This window comes from Brienomyrus brachyistius, chromosome 8 (assembly GCF_023856365.1).
Source record: "Brienomyrus brachyistius isolate T26 chromosome 8, BBRACH_0.4, whole genome shotgun sequence".
Lineage (NCBI taxonomy): Eukaryota > Metazoa > Chordata > Actinopteri > Osteoglossiformes > Mormyridae > Brienomyrus > Brienomyrus brachyistius.
In genome coordinates, this window is record NC_064540.1 from 18,444,474 (window position 1) to 18,468,350 (window position 23,877).

At 46.9% G+C, this 23,877-nt stretch overlaps 2 protein-coding genes across 4 annotated transcripts in view; both read right to left on the bottom strand.

Moving 5' to 3' along the window:
- crocc2 (ciliary rootlet coiled-coil, rootletin family member 2) overlaps positions 1-13,254 on the bottom strand; it is a 32,071-nt gene extending 18,817 nt beyond the window's left edge. The window contains exons 1-13 of one of the 3 annotated variants that reach the window (XM_049023033.1): positions 7,052-7,801; positions 6,399-6,525; positions 6,091-6,236; positions 5,050-5,241; positions 4,750-4,833; positions 4,096-4,196; positions 3,833-3,998; positions 3,562-3,668; positions 3,118-3,345; positions 2,911-3,001; positions 2,138-2,224; positions 1,442-1,648; positions 1,085-1,284 (exon numbers count right to left, since the gene is read on the bottom strand). In XM_049023033.1, the coding sequence (XP_048878990.1) occupies positions 1,085-1,284; positions 1,442-1,648; positions 2,138-2,224; positions 2,911-3,001; positions 3,118-3,345; positions 3,562-3,668; positions 3,833-3,998; positions 4,096-4,196; positions 4,750-4,833; positions 5,050-5,241; positions 6,091-6,236; positions 6,399-6,525; positions 7,052-7,105 (1,790 nt within the window). In that variant the 5' untranslated portion in view covers positions 7,106-7,801. Of the gene's footprint in view, positions 1-1,084; positions 1,285-1,441; positions 1,649-2,137; positions 2,225-2,910; positions 3,002-3,117; positions 3,346-3,561; positions 3,669-3,832; positions 3,999-4,095; positions 4,197-4,749; positions 4,834-5,049; positions 5,242-6,090; positions 6,237-6,398; positions 6,526-7,051; positions 7,803-13,119 lie in introns of those variants that run through there. The other 2 variants (XM_049023035.1, XM_049023034.1) reach the window with 2 other exon arrangements.
- Positions 13,255-17,025: 3,771 nt separating this feature from the next.
- Positions 17,026-23,254, bottom strand: necap2 (NECAP endocytosis associated 2). The gene is made up of 8 exons (XM_049023365.1): positions 23,075-23,254; positions 21,049-21,149; positions 20,549-20,653; positions 19,665-19,746; positions 19,211-19,319; positions 18,954-19,107; positions 18,712-18,796; positions 17,026-18,370 (listed from the first exon to the last, which is right to left on the bottom strand). Exons 1-8 carry the CDS (start codon positions 23,164-23,166, stop codon positions 18,316-18,318), a joined length of 783 nt encoding a protein of 260 aa, XP_048879322.1. The 5' UTR covers positions 23,167-23,254; the 3' UTR covers positions 17,026-18,315.
- Positions 23,255-23,877: the final 623 nt, after the last annotated feature.

The following is a 23,877-nucleotide window of genomic DNA, read 5'->3' on the forward strand; positions in this document are numbered from 1 at the left end:
TTCAGTTTGTCCAAATTGGCTACAAAAGTATTTTATGAAGGTAGGATGCTCTGTTAAAGAATTTTGCTCTATCGAGATGTGCTACCTGGAATTTTAACACTGGTAGTATAATCCGATATTGTATGCCTATTTTTGACTCTCACAATGCCTGTTTACATTACATTAGATTGTGTTTTTTTTATTAGTTACTTCTTTATTATTTTTTTTGGAACAATCGCTTTCAGTTTCAGCCTATGAAAATAACAATAGCATCAATAGACATATCTCTCAAAACATGGTAGGACAGCTTGTTAGACAGGAGCTCTATGAGTATGATTTTAAAGCATCACAAACTATATCGATATAAACGATATTCTGTTATCCTATATCTTATATGAAGAAATATTAATGTATCTTAAAAACTTGAAATATCACCCAGCCCTACTATGCGGCAAAGAAGTATTTCAGAGGCACCTGAGTCTTTTTTCAGCTCTGAAGCATTCGCTCCATCTCTTATAAATTCAGAAGAAGTTTAAAAATTAAATTTAGAGGTCTAACCAAGAATTTTCCATCCATCCATCCATCCATCCATCCATCCATCCATCCATCCATCCATCACCACTCCTAGAGCCAATCCCTGTGCCTCAGGCCCCACCTTGCTCCCTCACTGGCCCCAGCTCACCTCACCTTCGTGGGGCATGCGTCTCCCCGTCCCTTGGGCCCCACTAAGCCCTGTCGCTGGCCCACACCAAGCCCCCTTGGTACCCCCCCACCCCCTCGCTGAGCCCCCGCTCACCTGGCCAGCGTCTCCCTGTCCCTTGGGCCCCACTAAGCCCCGTCGCTGGCCCACACCAAGCCCCCTTGGTACCCCCCACCCCCTCGCTGAGCCCCTGCTCACCTGGCCAGCGTCTCCCTGTCCCTTGGGCCCCACTAAGCCCCGTCGCTGGCCCACACCAAGCCCCCTTGGTACCCCCCCCACCCCCTCGCTGAGCCCCCGCTCACCTGGCCAGCGTCTCCCTGTCCCTTGGGCCCCACTAAGCCCCGTCGCTGGCCCACACCAAGCCCCCTTGGTACCCCCCACCCCCTCGCTGAGCCCCCCGCTCACCTGGCCAGCGTGTCCCTGTCCTGCCTCAGGCGCTCCCGGTCCCTCAGTGTCGCATCCCTCTCTCTTTGGGCTTCGTCCCTCTCCCCCCGCACTTCCTGACAACGCAGCTCCACCTCTTGGCGGCCCGCCTCTGCCTCCGTCAGCTGCCTGCGCAGCTGTTGGGCTGAGGACTGCGCAGACAGCAGGCGCCCACGTGTCTCCTTCAGGAAAGGCAGGCAGGCAGTATTTGAGCACATCGTGTGAGGGGGCCCACCCAGGAGGGCCGAGAAGGGGGTAACTCAGATCTACGGGGCCCCTGGGCCAAAGGGAGGCCAAGCAGGGAAAACAGGGGAGGGCAGGCCTGTCGCATGTACCCACCTGCAACTGCAGCTGCTTACTGCTCACCAGGGAGCGAAGGGCGGACAGACTGGAGTCTGCCAGGGGGAGCAGGGAGAAGGAGCGACGAGGAGAGGAGGGCCGGTGCGGGGAGGGGCCCCGCAGAAGGAGCTTCAGTGAGGCCCCTAAGCCATCCTGCTCTCCCTCAGCATCGGACGAGGGAGCAGTGTCGCCGTCTGACAGCAAAACCTGCAGACAAGATGGCAGGCAGGCGGCAGGACAGGGATTAGCCGGGAGACGTCTGTCTCTCCCAGCGGCTCCGTACCGACCAGAGCTCTCAACAGGCTGCTCACATGGCAGCCTTATCAATCAATCAGTCCATCAATCAAGCGACCAATCAATCAATCAACCAGTCAACCAACAACCAAGTGTTTTTGTTGTTGTTATACATATTATTTGTTTCGATTTCCTGTCATCCTGTCACATGATCTCGATCAATAATTTATTAAATAGCACATTCAGCCCTAATTAACTGAGAATACACTTGGACCAAAGTCTCCAGCAGGTTACACTCTGTGAGGTGGGATCGGAGCATGAAATGTCCGTATTGTAACATATAAATAGGAACCGGGAGAAGGTGGATCGTTGTGAACAGAACATTAAAGCAGCTTGAGAGATACAGGCTGCGATAGTGGGACGTCTGACGGCTGCGCTTTCGGGGTTTGGGGCCCCTGTCACCTGAGCGATGTCCCTTAGCGTCTGCAGCAGGGTGTCTGTGTGCGCTCTCAGGGAGTGCAGCTCCGACTCGTCATCTCCCCTCCGCTCCTGCAGGGGGCGACAATGCTGGTAACTGTCCATCTCAATGGTAACTAATAAACTAATTATCAGCACAAGCAATTCATTTATCTTCCAAACCCTTTTTGAGAGCAGGGTCGAGGGCAAGGTAGGGGTACACCCCGGACAGGATGCTAGTCCATCACAGGGCAAACACGCACACACACACAATAAGATGCTCTGTACAGTTTAAAGATTGCAATTAGCCTCAACACATGTCGATGGACCGTGGGATGAAACTGGAGTACTTGGTGAAAAATGTGGGAGAAAATGCAATGCAAGCCCCCCCCCCACACACACACACACACAAAGCCAATTCTGGGGCTGTGGTGAAACAGCCCCAACCACTGCATCACCACACCCCCCTATCATAGACCAGGCATGGGAACTGCTGTACCACTTAATAAGAAACAAATCACTGTACACTGATCTAGAAGAACATTTTAGAAGCTTCTTTAAATCCAGGAGCAACCAGCCCTACACTGCTAGTTGTTCTTAGCTCCAGCTCAGCTCTTCATATGTTATCTGACATCATTTTATGGTGCCACCTTGCCATGCCTGTCATCCACTGATGGCTAGTTTGAATACAAACATGTACTGGTTACTTGATATCGAAACAAAGAGGGTTGTGGATCTTTACTCCCCTGTTACCCCCCCTGCTTCCCCACACTTCTCACCTCCAGCTTCTGGCTGAGGGAGGCCATGGTTCTCTCCCGCTCCTCCGCCTGTGCCTGCAGCCTCTCCGCCTCCTTCACAGCCTCCGTCAGCCTGCGGACACGAAGCAGTGAGGAGCTACTGCCAAAGACGCAGGTGAAGCTGGCAAACCTTCCACTTCGAACCCATAATCTTTCCAGAACTTTTGCGGACGCCGCACCAGCCCTGACCTGCTGTTAAGCTCCGCCCTCTCGGTGTCATATTTTGTCTGCAGGGCCATCATCTCTGCCACTCGGTCTCGCAGTTGCTGCTCCAGCTGCGTGCGCTGCGCAGACTCCCGTTCCAGCACCAGGGCAGAGCTCGCATCCCGGCTGCGCAGACTTGCGGCCACGCACGTGCAGGATGACTGCACTGCGTGGGACGCCCGTGATAGCTCATTGCGCATCTCAGATAGGTCCCTGAGCCATGGAAGGAGAAAGAGACTGAGATGAATGCAGTGGGAGGGGATTCTCCAGTCATGCTGTCACTAAAAGTCAGTAGGTGGGGCCAAATCTCTTATCAGCTACACTTGGATCGTATCTGTGTCTGTTAGTATTTCAGTATTCTTCCTCATTAGGGTTCTGATACACCACCCCATAGCGACTATGCTACAGCTCGAAGCTCCCCCAACTCACCTCTCAGTGGCGCTCTTTAGCTCACAGACGTGTCTCCTGAACCCCACCACCTGTCGCCACAGGATCAGCAGTCGACTGTGTTCATTGCTGAAATAGCTGTGGAAGGACTGGGCAGAACGTTTGGGTACAAATGAACATGGCAAAGTGATCACATGACTCATACTCTATCATTATTTCCTCCTATTGGTGAATTTAAGTATAATTCAACAGCAATTCTGCAACAACAAGTGGCAACTTATATGCAGCAATCAGAATGTTAATAGAGCCCGACCTCTTCCTCTTTCCTCCAATCAGACTCCCTCTGCTCCAGTTCCTCCCTGGCTTTGGTCCAATCAGCAGTGAGCCTGCGAATGTCCTCGCTGAGCGACTGATTGGCCAGCCCTGCCTGCTCCAGCTGCTCTCGCAGCATGGCGTTGACGGCAGACAGGCTGCTGCTCCTGCGCAGGCAGTGGGGGGTGAAGGAGGACGAAGATGAAATTGCATCGCAGTCAGACCTCCATGGTGAGGCACCGAGTGACCTGCAGCCAGGCTGACCTCTGCTGCTCCTCCTCCAATCGGATCAGAGCGTTCTCCAGGTCACTGCTGGGCTCTTCCGTTTCCCGCCGGGGGCCGCTGCCAGACAAATCGCACGTGCCCTGGAAAGACCCCCATCTATCAGTCAGCACCCCTGGCACACAGTGTTGTATGCAGTGCAAACGAGCCCCGCTACAGAGAACTGGGGTAAAGCACAGACTGCTTATGGACAGAGCATGCACACTATCACGTCTCCTAATTATTTTACTGACGATTATCAATGTAAATGTCACTGGCGTGAGCCAAACCATTCACCTTTAAAAGTGATAGGTGCGGCAATCAACTATTTTAACAGCGCAGATGCCTACGTATTTTACATACATTTGCACTGCCATGACAAGAGATTACCATGCACTTTGACCTTTATACCGCAAATGAAGTACGAATTAGCATATAAAGGTTAAAATGCATATGAATTTAGCGCAATTTAGTGCAAATGCACATGAAATATGTACACATTTGCTCCATCATAACAATCGATCGCCACACGTATCGCACTTAAAGGTGCATGTGCACTTGCCAGTTATGTGCACCCCTGTGTATATTACCCATCACGCAAACCGAGCTCCCGCTACTTAGCGGAAGTGCTACGCGCGACCTCTCCACGAGGCTCACACTCAGCTGCCGCTGGTCCAGTTCTGCTGCCTTCTCTGCCAGGTTCTGTTCCAGCTCCCCGCACCGCTTCTTATACTGCAGCACCTGTTGGGGGGGGAGGAGAATATCAGCCCACAGGTCACCACACTCCTCAGCCAAAGAGCTCACGCCAGGAACTAATCCGCTAAAATCACCTTCCTGTTATTGTGACTACACAAAAAAAAAAACAATTTCATCACATGAAGGGAAATGGAAAGCATGGAAAGTCTCTCTTCTGATGCTCTGCTCTTTGAGCTGATCCACCTCTCTTCCAGGACCCACCTTGGCCTGCAGTTTCTGCACCAGCTGCGCTTGCCTCTGCTGCCCCTCCTGGTAGGCGGTGAGCTTGCGCCTGTACGCCGCCTGCTCCTCGTCCAGGCGTCTGCGCAGGTCCACGTTCTGCTGTGCCAGGGTGCGCGAGTCTGGGCTGTCGTGCTCCCTCTCGCCCGTCTCCAGGCGCAGAGCCTGCTCCAGCTGCGCAGACGTCACGGCGTTACTGCAGGCATGCGTGCCTGTCCTAGCGGATCTACCCGCAGCATGCTGCCAAATCAGCTCCCTCATTTAGAAGCATCTTCGTTACGATGCAGAGCTTACAAGCATGCTGTGTTTTACTGAAAGTGTTTGAATGAGAGCAACATGCGTAAGCAGGGAGGAAAGTGGTCTCCATGGTAACCTCCTCCCTCCACTGATAAACACAGAGAGGCTATCCTCTCCATGTCGTTATTCCCAACCACAGTTACTAAACACCTGGTAATAAACTGGAGCTGATAACTTTATTCTATATCGCAGTTAACATGGCCTTTGGGGAGCATTACTACCCCACCGGGATGCACCACCAATCTGGCTTCCATGATTATTTTCAGCATGCTCCCTAAAAACCCCACAAGGCCCCACTCCTTTCTTCCTAGCCCCTCTCATTCCACAAAAGAGAGCTCCCCCCACCTCAGATTCCCATTCAAGGCCTTGTTTACAATTGCTAGGGGTGACAACCACCATAGCAACCTGCCACTTCTTATCCCCGTCCCCGTTGCCAAGGAGACCAGCCAAGCTCTCTCCCGAATAGAGGGAAGGACGGGAATAAAGTGAGGAAAATCTGAGAAATTCATTAACTGTAACCGAAACTCAACCTTATTTTAGAGAATCGCCTTCGACTCCTCCTTTAATTTTAGCATCTAAATAAATCGTCTTGCAGGACATGTAATGTTTCTGAAAAAAAAGGTGTTCTACAGTATCAGCTAATTTGTAATTTGTCAGTAAGTATAGGCTGAGAGGTTAATCGTGATGAAAACAGATTTATGGGCGACGGGTTCTGTTAGCTCTCACCCTCTCGCTAATGGCGCTATACTTGATAGCCAGCTCATCACGATCCGCTCTGCTGTGGGCCAGCAGGTCTTCCAGCCTGCCCAGCTCGCCCTGCAGAACCCGGTTCTCCTCCTGGAGAGACAGGAGGGAGGACATCGCGCCTCCGGCTGCAGGGAAGAGAGGATATGTGTGCATGGCCGTGAAAGGTGCAACTGTCCCGCAGGCATGTTAACTAGACTTCACGGTGCACAGGTGGGACTGGGAAACTCAGGTGAAAGGCAACAGACCAGCAGACTAATAATGAGACGCGGCATTGGCCAGCCACTCACTGCCGTCGCCAAGATTCTTAGTGACGATCTCCCTGATTCGCGCTGGCAGGCTGGTGGCTGGAGCGTCTTGCACGGGGCCTCTGACTGTCAGACGTTTCTCTTCAGACAGCACGCTCTGCTCCAGCTTCTGAGAGGCAAAGAGGGGAAGGCCAGGCAGGGAGAAATGCAAGGGAATGCTGTAAAAAATAGCAGAGGTTTCATAGCAGACACATACGCACGCCCACAATGACTACAGCCATACACTGAGACTCCAGTGCTGTGCGTTTCCCAGCTAAGCAGGACAGGTGGCGACACAGCAGTGGCCCCCATCAGCTACAGAGCTGTGTATTTATAACAGAGCATGGCTGTGATTTGTACCCGAGCGCCGGAGGGACGGCCAGCACACGCTGGGGGCTGAAAGGACGGCGGAGAGCAAGCGCACAAGCCCGGCTCATATACGCACGAAAAAAGTTTCAATAGCAAATTTAAAAAGGACTGTTATTAATATCATAAGCGACAGCGATGCAGTTATTTCAATTAAACTCCGGCGATTTCGCGAATAATCACGCAAACGTGTTTAATGGCAGGATGCGTCTGCGGATAACGATCCGTGAATAAAAATAAAAGAATGAAACGATAGTGAGGATTAGTGATGCCAGGGTTAGATCCGTCACCTGTATCACCGCCTCCAGCTTTGAGTCGCGGCTGCTTTTCTCCGAGTCGCTCATTGGGGACCCCGATGCCGAAAGATACTCCCAGATCCAGAAAGAAACCTGATTTACCCACCTAACTTACCCTTACGGTTTCACTTTCCCTATCTAGTAAGACCTACCTTTCCTATACAGGATAAAGCAAGGAGACAAACAGAAATGTACAAACACAAATTACAGTTGCGAGAATCTTCCGTTATTCGGGAATAATCCGAATTGCATGGTTTAATAATTAATCTTTTTTTTTTTTTTTTCAAAAATAACTTAATTTCTGTCCATTTATCATGGCCTCCGGTGGCTGACTGGGCATCCGACGCCGTGTCCTCCTCCCGGACTGAATGAAGGGGGCAGAGATTGAGGACGGGGGTGTGGGGGGATTAGCAGATTTAGATACACCCTCCCTTCCTTTCCTCCACTCGCTCCTGCTTTAGCTTTCTTTGCCTTCTCTTTCGTTGCAGGCTTGCAACTTGTTTAATTTGGTGGAGGAAAATCCAAAAATGTACCATTGATGTTTTAGTACAGAGTTCTTTATAAGCGTTACAGCACCAACACGTCGACATGTCATAGGGTTACACTTCAGTATGGACATAAGCCGGTTATCATTTGGTTAGTTTGAATGAACGTGTGCATAATCTGTTAATATTTAGATAAGGCTAAGAGCATGTGGTGAAGAACCAATTGCGGCTCCTGTACTACATGAGGATAAGACTGACTTCATTCTGTCCGTTTGTACGTCCACAAAAACACTTATGTGTCCGTGTTACTATGGTGATTAACAACGGAAGAGTTCAAGGTTCAGCCTGTCACTAACAGGCACTTTCCCGATCCCCACTTTCAATGGCTCACGGCGTCTTTACAAACCACAATAATACTAGATACTAAGAAATGCACCATATAGCTGAAGATGACAATTTTGCCTTCAAAAATATTTTAAAAAGGGTTTCCTATGTAATGCGTTGTATTGAAGTGGTGCAGTTACTGAATTGCTTTTTTTGCATTTCAATTAATTATAACTAGATAGAAATAATTTAAAAAGTGAACAATTGTATTTAGCTGGAATTAACAACTTTATGTGTAGGGGTGGTGGCCGAGAATAACAGACGAGTTAATTTAACTTCCTAAATTCATGCCAGGTTCGGAACAAGCATGGTCACAGACAAAGGGGAACCAAACACTGCTTGAACTGTTCATGACAGCCTGGAAGCCCACATCAATAAAATGAGCTCTAACTATGATGTAGGAGGTACAGCAACATAGCCGATACTATGGAGAATGGAGATTTGCGTCTCTCAATGAGAAGCACCTTGGTTTCGACATCAAAGAGAACCATGTGACACAAGAATCAGGAAGGAGGAGTTTATTAAAGCTTTTCCAGTTCTGGAATAACAAGGTCCGAGCAGGTAAGGGGTCAAGACAGCACCCACTCTACACAGGAGTCAAAACAAAGGACCTGTTGCAACGTATGGAACAATAACTTGTGGGCGTTTGTTGGGTACAGAAGTAAAACTGCACAGGTAGGTCTGGGGACAACATCTAGCTTGTGCTCCAGGTTACTAAGAGCAAAACAAAAAACATTCCAATTTACATAAAACATGGGAACAAAGAGCAGGTGGAATTAAAACACAAACCCCAGTCACCTGACTGACAATCATGCCCCCAAATTATTATTACACAAGATACCTGTCAAAAGTTTGGACACGCCTATGCATAGAAAGGCTTATTTGCACTATTCTATAAATATTACAATAATTATAGACATCAACACTATAAAATAATACATATGTAGTTATGCAGTGACCAAAGAAATATTAAACAAAATGTTGGGGGAGGGGGAGCAGATCTGGGTTGGGACTCAGATGGTTGCCAGTTCTAATCATTGGGTTGGTAGAGTGATCCCACCAATGGGCCCTTGAGCAAGGCTCTTAACCCCAGTTGCCCCAGGGACTGTCTGACCCTCCTGTCTCCTCTACACCAGTTCCATGAGGTGGCCTCCTGGGATGCTCTTCCAGCTGTCTCGAAGGAGGCCACTCATTGGCCACTTTTCTTTCACTCTCTGGTCAAACTTCTCCAAAACCATCTCTACTGTGTTTAGGTCAGGTGGCCCGGTCATGTGATGCAACATTCTGTCATTCTCCTTCATAGGCTGCTTGCATGTCCAAACATTTGACTGATGCTGTGATTAATCTGGGATTTTGATAACGACAAAGCATTGTGAGGAGCTTGGAGTCTCAGAAAACACAATTTTGGACTCCCTGGATGGGAGGCCGGTCCTGTATGGTATGGACTCATCTTAAACCTAAATTCAAGAATGGAATCTCACAAGCTCAGCAGCGGTTTTAGTTTAAAAAAAAAAAAAGTTATCTAGGCAAACCTATGTATGTCTGAAAGGGAACCTTAACTGCTTTAATGTTAGCTGGATTAAAACAACAGGGTATCAGCCGAGTCCAAGGCGGTCACAGGAACAGGCACCAGTAGAAGGTTCTGGGCAGTGAAACTGTCCCGGGCTTCCTCTAGACATGCCCGCCCACCTGACTTACAGCACGGAACACGTGCTTATGGCAGTGAGAACCCCCACTTCCAGAAAAAGTTCCAGGAAACGTTTGGTAAAAGCAGACTCATTCCCAGCAGACCACTGTAATTCCCATAATATTTACCCAGAGCCAGATCCAATTACAAATACAATTAGCCCCACTGCCCAGAGTTAATATGAGCCAGTTATTAATTCTTTAATGTTAAGAGGCAGGGCAAACTCAACAAAATCCAAAGTCACAGAGCACAGCTCTCAAAACCTAAGTGTCCGGATGTTCAACTAATGTTTGCTAAATTTTAACAATTAAGGATTCCCCAACATAACTTATAATGCTCCGATATTCAAGAAAAATGAAAGTCTGGTTTTAACTAAGGTAATAGACAGAGAAACGTGGAATGTTTTGGGATCATATCCCATCAGCAGAGCAGAGGTATCAGGTTAAAACTTCAGAGCTCCTTGATGAGCTGAATAATTTAGGCCCAAAATATGGATGCATACAACCCAGAAGGTCCCCCGGCCACGATGCCACCCCTTCCTGGGTTCTGCCCCATTTTCACAGACATCTTTAACATCTCCTGCTCACTGTCCTGCTGTGCATCAAGTGGTCATCAGTTGTGCTTCTGCTGAAATCATCCAAAGTGCTGAGTCTGAATGACTACCAAGCCGTGGCACAAACTTCAGTCATGGAGAGACTGGCCATGGAGCAACAATATCAACAGCATTGCCCCAGACAGTCTGAAGGCCTTAACATTTATGGAGCTATCCCTCTCCCAGCAGATGGTGTCCTTTTGGGCATTCACACCAACACTGAAGACCTAGACAAGAGGGACACCTATGCTCGGACATTATTAATTGACTTCAGCTCATCCTCTAACACCACGGTGCCAGGGATGCTGTTGGGCGAATTCAGGAGCTTGAGCATCAGAGAATCCAACTGCAACTGGGTCCTGGACTTCCTGACAGGCAGAGGCCTGGTCATGGAGATTAGGAATGAGACTCCAGCCCCTCTGACTCTCCACACTGTGACCCCCGCGTGGCTGCTGCACGACCCCAAGAATGGATTCCACGTGCATCAATGATTTTGTGGAAAATTCAGAAGTAAGTGCATCATCAGGTTTTCAGATAATACTACGGTAATTGGTCTCATTACCAGTAATTATGAATCGCTGTATAGGAGGGGACAGCAGAGTCCGATACCAAACCATGGCTCTCCAGTGAAAACCGTCAGCATCTTTGGGTTCTTCAGCCTCCAGATCTCAGAGAAGATGGAGAAAACGGGATCAATCCTCACAAATGACCACCAGCATCCTCACTTCCCGGAACACCTAAGGAGGTGTGTGAGGAATAAGGCCAAGCCACTTTTCTCAGGAGCACCACTGAAAATGCCCCCACCAGTGGTGCTACAGGCCGGTGTCACGGGCCCATATCTCAGGACAGAAAGGTCACACACTGGGTTATGAAGTTAACCCAAAACATCGTAGGCCTCCAAATGCCATCCACTATCACAGTGCTGGATTTTTGCGTTTGCAGGAAAACTTGTTGGATTTGAGGGAGGCTAAATGTAAGTGAGGGGCGGCATGGTGGTGCAGTGGTTAGCACTGTCGCCTCACACCTCTGGGACCCGGGTTCGAGTCTCCGCCTGGGTCACATGTGTGCGGAGTTTGCATGTTCTCCCCGTGTCGTCGTGGGGTTTCCTCCGGGTACTCCGGTTTCCCCCCACAGTCCAAAAACATGCTGAGGCTAATTGGAGTTGCTGAATTGCCCGTAGGTGTGCATGTGTGAGTGAATGGTGTGTGTGTGAGTGTGCCCTGCGATGGGCTGGCCCCCCATCCTGGGTTGTTCCCTGCCTCGTGCCCATTGATTCCGGGATAGGCTCCGGACCCCCCGCGACCCAATAGGATAAGCGGTTTGGAAAATGGATGGATGGATGGATAAATGTAAGTGAACAGAGATAAAGTCCATTTAAAGCAGGGTACCTAGCTAATCAGCAAATTTCACTTCGTGATACAGGTCGCCGATATACATTGACTGCTACAACAACAAAGCACAAAGTTTATCACTGTACCCAAACCATTCCAGTTCCTCACCACAGAGCATGAAAGGACATTTTGCAACATCAAAACAGTGACTATTAAATTATCTGGGTGACTGAACTATTAATCAAATTTGCCCTTCCTGTGAATTGCATTGTCTAAACATTGTTTTCACTGCACTACCACACATCCGACGTCTATTGTCTGTTAATTATTTCTTTGTATACTGCTACTTGTGCTGGGTGTGTCTGAACAAGAAAACAGTGCAACATTTGGACTCGGATTCCCACTGATAACAACTACAGTCTTTAGCTCGGAAGGACCACAATCTTCATAATATTCTGGGTACAGGAGCGATGCATTACGGAAGTGAAGGACATAGATTTGTCATTTGAAAGTTTTCTAGCTCAAATTCAAGGAGAGGGCAGATGAGTGGTACTGAAATCCCCCTAAACAAACTTTCAGGTTTCAAGTTCAAGTTTCAAGTTTTGCTGTCATGTGTGTCTGGGAAATACAATGAAATTCTTGTGTTGTGAGCTTCTCATAATATAACAAAGGAGAATAAAATACTGTACTGTAAGAGAATATCAAGCCAAAGCAACACAATGGTGCATAAGATACAATAAATTAGCATACACACTTCCAAAAATCACTTATTTTTAATCATGCACTAACTTTCACACCATGTAGCACGAATCAGAAGCCAATGTACTGGCAACCCCCTCTTCACAAGTACTGAAAAACGTCTCTCACAGGATGTTGATAAACTTTAATTTCGCACTGATTTATAATATTATAACTTCTTTTGCAGTATTAGCAGTCACCGCAATAGCAAACTTCAGTACGTGGCTTTTATTTTTTTATACATCTACTAGTAAGGATAGCAAAGTTATTTGCTCGATCATCATCTTGATTATTATTATTTTAAAATTCTCCGTTATGGCATTTTATTAATAAATTAAAATGCTTTGTTGACGTATGTTGTGAGATAATCTGAGCGATCAAACGTCAATATAATGTGAATGTAGGAGTAATCGCGTTCGTCCTGAAGATTAAAAGAAAACTGCAGCTCTCCCCACTAACTATTTCCGCTACTGTCTATTTAATATGGTCTGTCGATGACTGAAAATCAGGCAGTTTTAGCCAGTGCTGCACTGATTTCCGGTTAATCCCCATCCACCCCCGCCCCTATCCAGCGACCGGACCGCAGCGGCCATGCACTCGATCTCCTGCCAGATGTTGCCGAATCCTCACATCCATAACGCGATCGTCTCAAAGGGTGCGGAAGGCGAAGGCCTAACGTGTCTGCATGCTTTCACATCTCCACATCTTCTCCCACATGCTGCCGCTTCCTTTCTAAGGCAAAGCACGCAGCTTGAGCACCAATACACGAACTTCGCTTGGCTCTAATCGAAAGGGAAACTTACAAGGACACGGTGATAGAAACTGAGCTCCGAGCCACGTCTTACCTATGCACGCCGATTAACGCAGGAGTACGCTTCGGAAATAGGAAGGGGATGTAATCCGAATTGGCGCCGCTGCAAACGCTTTGAAATGTGCGGACGCCGTTAAGCATGCAGTCTGCAGACGGCGATTTGTCCAGTTTTGATAATACACACTTTCCGGGGAGGGGCCTCCACCAGCGACTCCACGCAAAACAGATCCCTTTTTGGTTCCCAGATGGCAACAGGCGCTTCTTTAGTCATCTTAGATCGGGTCCTCGCGTCTCCCATTATTACAGAGGAAGAAGATGTATAATCTAGCTAAAAGTGTTATAACCTCCACAAAGTCTGAGTGTACACCTAATTCCTAAACTGTCAACCTAGTCGGACATAGCAGGTGTAACGAAATCCCTGTTTCACCCATTCTTTAGTATGGAAGTGTTTTTTGAGTTTAGTACAATGTTAGTAAAAGTTTAGTAAAATGATCATCCTAACTAACATCCTATCCAGGGTGCCCCCATGATAAAGCTCAGAGACCCTATACAGGACAAGTGGATGAAAGATGGAGATTGGCATAGCTCATGGTGATACTTGTCCTGTCGATTTCGGTCAATCTTAACAAAGTGTTCCTTTACCACACAGCATGCATGCTTTTCTTAACATAACAAACACAGTGTTAAATTGGCTTAGACAAAGACACGTCACATTACATATTGTGGATGATGCTCTATACTAAATGTGATCTCATCAAAGGTTATAACGTCATTATTATGCAAATTGATAAATATTTTCGAAATTCTTCCAAATTGCAACAGATTCGAAAAAATAACTTGCCAATCGAGTAACATGGGACGTAAAAGTGTGTCTGATCAGCATGTAAAAAGCCTGGTAGTTAGACTTGGGGTGGTGAGATTAAACGAGCCACCGGACACCACGGCGTCCGTAGATCACAGACCCCACACTGTCGTCCACTACACCTTCCTATATGCCATATAACCAGTCTGGCTTGTATGTCCTGTGTATCTTTACATTGGTAGGGTGGATTATTTGCAACATGAGGTGAATCATCAGATACAGCTAATAATAGTTGGAGTGTCAGTTATATATTATGTCATTGTTTTATCCTGTGAAAACAATTCAAAAAGACACTTAAAGCACTATCACAGCCAGCAAAACACACATGTTCCCTAACCTTGGTTGATGGTCATAGCAAGGTGCAGAGGTGTCTGGCAGCAAGACAGACATGACTATATGGACCCTGAGACAGACAGACACCCTTTTAGTAGTTGTACACACTTATTGTATGGCTCTTATACCAGTGTATTTCCAGTATCAGCCAAGAGGCCAGACTATGTGTCATGGAAACTGGGTTATCGCTGAGCCCTGAGTCTTATTATCTTCTTATTGAGCAGCTCATTAGCATCACCAGCCTGGCTAGACCTGTAGGTGAGGAGCTTTAACCCCTTACATGTGCCTGTAAGCAGATGATCTCTCTAACGTCAAGCCTCTCAGACACAGGCACTGCATGATAATGTTTGTGATGCGTAGTTATGTGACGCTACAGTCCTCCCTCTTACCAAGTACAGCAGGATCTTTTAAGCCGATAGTATGTTTACCTCATTGACCTTGAGGAGTCTAGAGCCACAAATGTCCCCCAGGAAAACTCAAGCTGCCCTCACATTTACATTGAGTGGTAATTGCCCCCTCCCACATACAACCCTATCCAACACAGCACACTGCCTACTCGCTTTGGCTTCACTCTCATCATCAAGATCAGTGTTTCCCAACCTGGTTCTCGGTGGCCCCCAGACACTCCACATTTTTGCTCCCTCCCGGCTCCCGGAGCAAAAACATGGACCCGTTTAGGAAACACTGATTTAGCTCACAGAATCTGGATGAAATGGAGTGACCTGGTAAACTGGGTGGGAGCCAGTAAACAAAAACAGACTCTAAACTGCGGTCAAACAAACCAATGCAGTACCGTGGAGACAAAACACAGTAACCACGGGGACACCCCCCCTCCCCCCCCAATTCACACAGACGCTTGATGTTTTTGCCCAAGTCTTTCCTCCCCCCAAGATACGCAGTTGTGTTGTATTCAATTAGTGCTGCCTCACTTGACGTTGACTAAAATACACAAATCATACTTTAAGCTGCTACTTAAAGCAGGCATAGAATGTATGTTGAATTACCCCGCCAAAGAGTGAAAGAAATTATAATCAGGCTTATTACTTCTTCATTTACACGCACTACCCCATTACAATCCGGTAACAATAAAACAGTAAAATACTTCAACTGGAAAAGAGTACTCCTTACTCACCTAATAGGTGCCCACTTGTGAATAACTGTACTGAATTTGATTAGATTGGGATAAATTCTGTCTAGGGGTTGCCATTATTTGGTAGTTCTTCTGGCAGGAAGGTGTAGGAGGGAAAGTGGCAAAAAGGCAAAAGGGTCAATGTCCTTCAATGGTTTAGTCAGAACCCTGAACTCAATCTGCTGGAAACGCTTTGGATTGACTTGAAGAACTAATGGTGACCAAGCAGTTTGCAGTGGTGGCCAAGTGAAGCTTCATGAACCATTTGCTGTAATTTCTGACCATCTAGTGAAGTCAAAAAATACAGAACATGGTGCATGAAGCTTCACCAGTAGCAGTTTGAGCTCGACCGGTTCAATAAAGAACAGGCGATTCTCCTGGTTCCTGGAGATGTATTCAAACAGGTTTATGGATGTAATTCTATCAAAAGGTGCTTCCAAATGTGTTTGGCCAGACAAGTTTCTCATTCTTATTTTTTAAATGTCAGAATCATTGCATTATTTGTACGTTGAAAAATATGATTTGTATATAAAGGTGATAATGTTTTATTTACTGTGCATTTTTGGGTTGTAAGCCAAACAGAGTTCACATTTATGGTGGCTTCCAATACTCACTGAACAGAGAACAGTAATAAACCTTTCAAGACGACCCAAAGGATCCTGGGACATGCACTGGACTACACGGACCCCCATTATACAGTCTGGACGAGCCAAAGCTCCCTGTGTTCTCCTCACACATTTAGATACATTGATCATTTTCTCAGCAGACGCTTTTGTCTGAGTGACATATAAGTGAGGCAGATGACATCATAAGCAATCGGCTGATTAGGAGCCAGTGCAGGGACAAGTGCTGCTAGGCTAAGCTTCTGAAGATTGGCCAGTAACAGGACACACGTGGGGGGTAAGGTGTAGTACGAGACTAGGCAGGACACCAGTCAGTAAAATCTGCATCCATACAAAGTTCCTGGCTCAAGGCAAATATACTTTGATTCATGGGGATTAGCAGCCTCTGCCAAATTTCCCATAATGCAATGGTCTGCAGGCTGTCTTGGACAAACTGAAAGCCACAGAATGGTGGAAAATCCCCCCTCGCACAAGTACATTATGTCTTTGAGCAGGAAGTGTCATTAGATGGGTGGTGAAGACTTAATCCTACACACCACTGGCCTGCAAATACACATGCAGATCCCATGGGACTGAAAAGCTACCACTGTGTCATGACAGGACGTCTTATTCACCGTTTCCAAAGCAACTTTTCATTCTTCCCGTTTTCTACATTAATATTCCTGTTTTTCGTTGGTTACCCTCCGCGGTCCTGCCTTCCTGGCCACAACACAACGCATCGCCTTCGCAGATGCGTCCGAACACTGCAATTCTTGAAAAGTGAAAACATACAGGGAGAAAAAAAAAGAGCCTTAGACTGAAGTTGTGACTTCTGTACATAAACACCTGCGCAGAAACAAATTCTGTGTGTTCATGCCAATATGTTTCCGATGCACTGCTACCCTTGTACTTCGACCCATTAAGCAAAGAACAGGCTGACATAAAACAGCACATTCTTCATATGCATAAAATGTACTCCAGAGGGATGGAGAAGAGAAATCAGGCTTCAGCACGTCAGACAGAAAAATCCCATTTATTTACAATAAATCGTTTGTTTGTATTTATACAGGTCGTTTACATAAAAAGTGACACCCCACCTGATTAAGGCACTGCAGTTAAACTGCTGTAAAAATGACAAGGAATGAGAGAGAGAGAGCAAACACTAAGACCAGTGCAAAGATTATATAATTTTATATAATTATATTATATAATCTGTATATGTCACCTGTCCAGTCACACTAGAGAGCAGCACAAGTCAAAGTATGGTCACATCTGAATTTACTCTGGTCAAAAATAAATGACAAATCTAAATTTAATCACAGGGGCTACTCAGTTTAGGAACAAAATAAAAACCAGATTCGTCATACTCTAATGACAGGTTTGGCTAGGCTAGGGATTCGACACTACTAACAAGGCGAGGGTCATGTCCCCCCCCAGGCCAGCCGCCCGTCCCTCTCGACCAGTTGTGCTCTTAGGTCTGGAAGAGTGCAAGCGAGGCCTGAGTAGGCAGGGAGGCACTGCCGGCAGAAGGTGTAGCAGGAAAAAGAGTGACACCAGCAACAACGTTATAGAAGAAATAACTAGCAATGTTAAAGGAGAAACAAATGGCGAAATGCAAGGACACCTCTATCCAAGCAGAGGAGAGAAACGGAATGCATTTAAAGTCAGAGGGAAAGAGAGGGGCTGCCATGGAGATGACCTTAGTGTGATATATGGCTGCTGTACAGCTTGTGTTAGTCAAGATTTACTATGCGGTATCGCAAACAAATCACGGGGGGGGGGGGGGGGGGGGCACACAGACACACACACACACACGTAAAAGGTCACAGTGCTGATCACCGAATCAAGTACAACAGATCTGTTACATTCATTTCTAAATTGCATAGAAAACGAAAATAAAACCCAAAAGAGGAAAGTTTTATGAATATAAGGCTTTACACAATTGCTGGTAATTTGGTGTATGTGCACGTGTGTGGGAACGCATTGCGTAGGTTTCTCTGTCTTTACACGCATGTATGTGAGGGCACATCCGTGTGGTTCCGTCTTTATGGATGTGTGCATGCTTCTAAATGTAGGCATTTCTGTGTGTGTATGTGTGCGAGTGTGTGTGTGTGTGTGTGTGTGTGTGTGACCGCGTTTGTGGCCCATCTCAGTCCTGCAGGAGAAACAATGCACCGCTGACTTGGTCAATACAGCAGCGGAGAGACAGAGTCTCTCGCTCGAGTCCCTGCCATGTCGTCCTTGCAGGGGAAATTCACAGCAGACGCCCGTATCCCAAACTGTGCGCCGGCGTCGTCGTTTCCGCTAAAACTGCACCCATCCTGATTGGACGGCATCATTGCTGCCGCCGCTGCCGCTGCTGAGGGAGAAGACATGAAGGAGAAGCAGACGGCAGGGTCAGTGTGGGAACATGGGACGTGTTTAGGCCCGTTTCTGGTGTCTATTATGTAATGTCGGCTGTCCTGGCCGCCTTTGAAAGAGAGGAAATGAGTGACGGCTTAAAGACCCAACTGAAGAGGGAGTGTTGGTTCTAAGGCTGAGCACAGCGAGGGAACAGAGGGGCTGTAAGTCAATCAAGGTACAACATCGATGGATTAGTGAAACAAGAGACACGGCTGAAGCGTCCTTAAGCTGCTGTACCGTAAAACGGATGTACAAGCCGACATGGAACATGTACGAAGTGAAGCTACCATGACTGACCTGCTGGCAGCAGTGGTGAAATCACCCCAAAGGTCGGCAGAGGGCTTGGCATTGCCAGGCGATTCTCCAAAATCTAGCAGAGCAGCTAAAAGAGAGAGAGTGGAGATCAGTCAGCAGAAAGCCTCTCCGGAATGAGGCAGAAACGCTCCAGTCAGACGCATCAAAGCTGCGTGCACAGCCGATCGCAATAGACTAACTCGCGTTGCTGGACTTTCTGAAGCATGGGCTGGGCAGAGGGGTACCTGAGGGCGGCTGTGCAGAGGACGCAGGGTTGGGGGCCCCTGGAGGAGGTACAAAGGCACCTCCCTTGGCTCCTGGCGGAGGTGGGAGGAGACCGGCGCCCGCGGGACGGGCCTTCGAGGCTCCAGCAGGCGGATTATCCTTCTTCTTAATATTCTGAGAATCAGAGAATAATTACAACACGACCGGCCCATCGATAGACACTGACAACCCCCTCCCCCCAACCCCATCCAACCACAAGCCCTTATTCCCAGCTTACCCCAATGTTGATTTTAATAGTCTGGCCCTCCTTGAAGCCCAAGTCCAGTCTGGGTGCCGTACTCTGGTCTGCCTCCTGTTTCGCTAGCTCGCTCTCCTGCCGGACCCACCTGAAGCACAGAGGGAGAAGGAAAGGGGAAAGGGGGGAGGGGGGAATGACCAAAACAGAGCAGGACATTCAGGACACATGGACGGGGAAGAGCTACACTGAACTTATCGTTGATCTTAACTTTAACCACATAAATAACCTCAAAGAAATTACCCTGCCACTTTTAGGAAGAACACATACACATGATGCTTTGGCCCTCTAGTGGCAAACATGGGAAAAACAGACATTCAGAAGTTCAACAGAAAAAGACTAGAAGGTAAATTCTAAAAATAATTATTAAATAATTAATAAAACTGCATAAAAAGTAGGTTGATCTTGAATTTGGGACCACCCATGACCCACTCACTTAAAGTGATCCTGCAGGGCCACATTGAAGTCGAAAGAGTCTCCACGGTCGGCAAAGCCCAGGCCGATGAACGCATGGCGCCCTCCAGTGGCGAATGAGGGGAGAAACAAAGGGGTCAGACACCAGGAGCAGTGGACAATGAAACAAGGGCATTTCCAAACAAACAGCAGCTGGAAACATCTCTCTCACTGCCCCCACCCCTAATACAGCCATCTGCCATAACAGCAAATCTCCTTACCACTGTGACTCAGTTTCTCCACCTGTAATAACACAGTACATTACCTAAGACACCCCCATGAAGTAAACGTGTCTGACACAAACTGGGTCATCCATGCACCTCAAATGGTATAAAATTCCGTGCATATATCCTGAATGATTAAGCTTAAACAACACACACACACCCTCTTCTCTCTGTGAGGTTTTCTTCATGAAATTTAAAAATGGCAAATCCGTTACAAAACCACAATTATTCTTCAGGGAAACACAACACACCCGCTTTCTATGTGTTTCACTGAAGACATAAAAACTACTAATTCTTCTTTGACACTCGTGCTTTCAAAACAAAGCCCTATAAGTCCACATTTCGGATTCCGAGCAGTATATAACCCAGCTTCTGCATCCAGGATCACGATACAGTGAGATTTGTTGTGCAGAACTTTAAGAATATCAGGTTTGCAAACCTGGAGTTAAAAAAGAAAATGTCATATGTAGAACTGTCACCCCACACCGATGCAGCTCTTTATCACCAAGTCACTATTGATTACTGGCCAAGAACACGCACCCTAACCCTATCAACAAGCGAGTGTGAGGGGAGATATGAACTGCAGATAAATAGGGTACAGCAGGTCAAAAATCTCATTGGAAACATGCATGCTATATCTTACCATTGCCGTCCTCAATTCTCACGACGAAATACCGGCTGGAGTCAGTCACTGCTTCCACCACGGTGCCGGGGTATTGCTCAACGGGGGCTTGGGCAAAGAGCTCTCCTGGGGAGTCGGGGGGGGGCACAAGCACAGCGAGAGCGCTCAGAACAGCAGCACCCAGCCGTTAAGCGAGTAACACGGCCCCACACACGACATTCACACTGAAGATGGTTCTGAGCAGAGGTTCTGCTCTTATCCCAACTCAGAGTTCTGCTTTTTGGTCTGTTCCAAGTGACTGCAACCTAATATTTACATATAAATAAGTGTTTACCTGACACTTTTACCCATTTAAAAAGAGGAAACAAGGTGGATATTAAGCCACATTAGCTAAATCTAACATCAAATCCGCTGCTAGATCTGGAACCAGTGAGCATTAGGTCAGTTTCCTTAACCCCTTTGCTACGCTTGTGATGACGGCCGTATTCAGAGCGATGACAGCACGGAGACGTCGCGCTAACCAGACGTTTTGTCTTCCAGTTTGATGAAGGCCACGTTGCCCTTGGAGGTGATCCTCAGCCTGCCACTCCAGGCCGGCTCGTCCAGCTTCCAGTCTGCCGCCCTGCACAGCGAAAACCAACGAATAAGAAGCAGCGGCTCTACAAACTGCACACGATGGGACAGCCTGACGCCACAGGAAGGCCCACAGGCCGTGGTCGAACACTCGATTCCAAAACATGATTCAAGAAGGCTAATGCTTTATATTTCAGACCAACCAAAATGATCTGAAGATCAGAATATCCGGCAAACCAGACAGAAACCTCTACCATGCCTCCTAACATTCCAGAGACTTCACCACTACAAGAATACTTGGATACATTATTACTGAAAGATGGATGCATGGATGGATGGATTGATGGATGGATGGACAGATAATAGTCCAACCCTTCAGGCTATGTTTTCATTATTCAAGTGATTCATTATTTTGCCAATTAAATTATTATTACTACCACTCACCTAGTATTCAAGCACCAAATAAAGCGTTAATTAAAGCACAAAACAGTAATTAAAGACCAAGGTGGAAAACCAATAATAAAGAACACTTTAGAAGCATGGATGGAATGTTCTAATTAGTAATAAGAAGGCAATAATAGAGTTGGCGTGGAAGTACTGTCCAACATTCATATGCCAATTTTTATAAGTTCTAACAGATGCATCTGATAACAGTACCTTATTCAACAAATAAACACCCACACAGCACACACCCTCTCATTTTGTTGTTAAAGTTCAGCTTAAGTACCTTGCCCAAGAGAAGACTAATATCTGCACCATTTAGTCACAAATCCATTTAATCACTATCAGCATTAACGCTCAGTGACAGATTGTAGAAGGAAGACTGTAACAAGTACCTTGGTGGTTACTGCCACCGCTTTGGGAGCATAATGCAATCTCCAGTTCCAGGAAAGGCTTCGCATGAAATTACTCACCCAGACCGAGTACAGTAAAATAATGAAAATATTATTTACCAAGTAAGTGTCATTATTTACAAAAAGAATTCTTTAGATGCCTAAAAAGCCCACATTGTGTTTTAGGGGAACTACAACCGCAAACTAAAGTAATACAGAGGCGACTGTTATTTAATTGAAGAACAATTCTTGCCAAATATCGGTTGAAAACTATTTTTGCTTTTACTGGCTGCCGCGCCAAATGGTTCGGGTCCCTGGTGTGTCAAGGGACCTGTTTGGAAAAGATCATCCAGCGGATGGACGGCGGGTGTCGGGTTACCTGGCGATTGTTAAACACGGAACAAGTGACAGCGAGCGTCAATTAAGACGTGACACGTGAGCGTCAGCACCAATTATGTCCCAAAACGGACACCGTACTTATTTATCGAATAGGAATATTATTGTTTTTTTGTTGTTGTTATTGAACTCAGAAATAACAGGGGGAGAACGGCGATTCTGCACAAAATCGCAAAATAATACGTCTGTGGTGCCCTCTGTCAGCTAAACATCCCAGTGTATGAATAATAAAAAATGCACCGACTCATTTTAACGCGCTGTGGCTTAAACAGCAGGACTGAAACTGTTCAGCGAGCTTCTGTAATAGACAGCGTTCGCACGACACGTTGTCTAAAGTTTTTCTTTTTCTCACGGAACCGATTGAAGAGTTTTTACCCCTAAAAAAAGCTTACTCGCTCCCTCCAGAAGGCCAGTCGCCTCTAAGTTACATCGCCTTCCTGTTAATATAAAACTCTCCAGTTTAGCTAGCTACACTTTGAAGCGAGTCGAGCACCAGTACTTACTATTTAACAAGTGATACACAATCTGTAAGCACACTGAAATTGATTTATTTTCAATTTCTCTGCGTAACTAAAATGATTAAACGTATTCGTGTACTTTAACGTTACTAAAGGGACGTTGCTTAAGGGGAAAAGCTTTCCTTCCTCAATCGATCTACAGACCACACTACAAAGTTTAACTTGGTCTCTGCTTACAGCGACCACTGACTTTCGATCCCGTCCACAAAAACACGCCGAATACTAACCGATAGCCACGGTTACTTGCTCGGGGTGGGATCCGGTAGACGTGAACCTCCGGTTTCACGCAGATCACAGACTCGTAAACCTCCTCTGCCATCTTTAACGGCGAACTAAAGGGCTTTTCTTGCGGATCATCGAGGGACAGGACCTCCCCCAGTGCGCGGGTCGTGTTCGCCCGCGTCAGATCCTCAGCAGCGCCGCGCTCATCCTGCGCCTCTCACTAAAAACCTTCTAGTTTATTGCTTGATCCCGGGCTTCATCGACTTAACCTTAATGCTACGTAATGGTTTACCTGACTGTACTTTAATTTCCAATCCAATTCTGCGCAGTTTCATTTTTCTACTCTTTCTACTGCAAGGCCACGCTCTTTATTGTTAAGCCTTCGGTTTACTAAATAAACGCAAGGGCATCAGACGGGTATGGAGATAGTGGTAGATTTAGGGGAGTCTAGCACTTTATACCCCGTAAAATATACTGGGGAAGGGGTAACACTCTCCCCACGCTTGGCAAAAAGTAGCCTACCAAGGACCCTGTGGACAGTAGCGGGTCCCTCGGTGGACTGGGGGTAGGGGGTCCCTCGGTGACATCTTGTCCAAAAACCCAAAATTTCAAAGTACGCCCCAACCTAGATGTAATGTAAAATATTAACATTACATAATAGCATCATTTAACATAATCATGCCTGCAATTGGATGATGCACATGGCTAGGGCACCAGACCCTCCCCCCTCCCCCAGAGCTGGCTCTGGCAAAACACAACTATTTTGGAAATCTTCCAATTAATATTGTAACGTCGGCATGGATTGAGT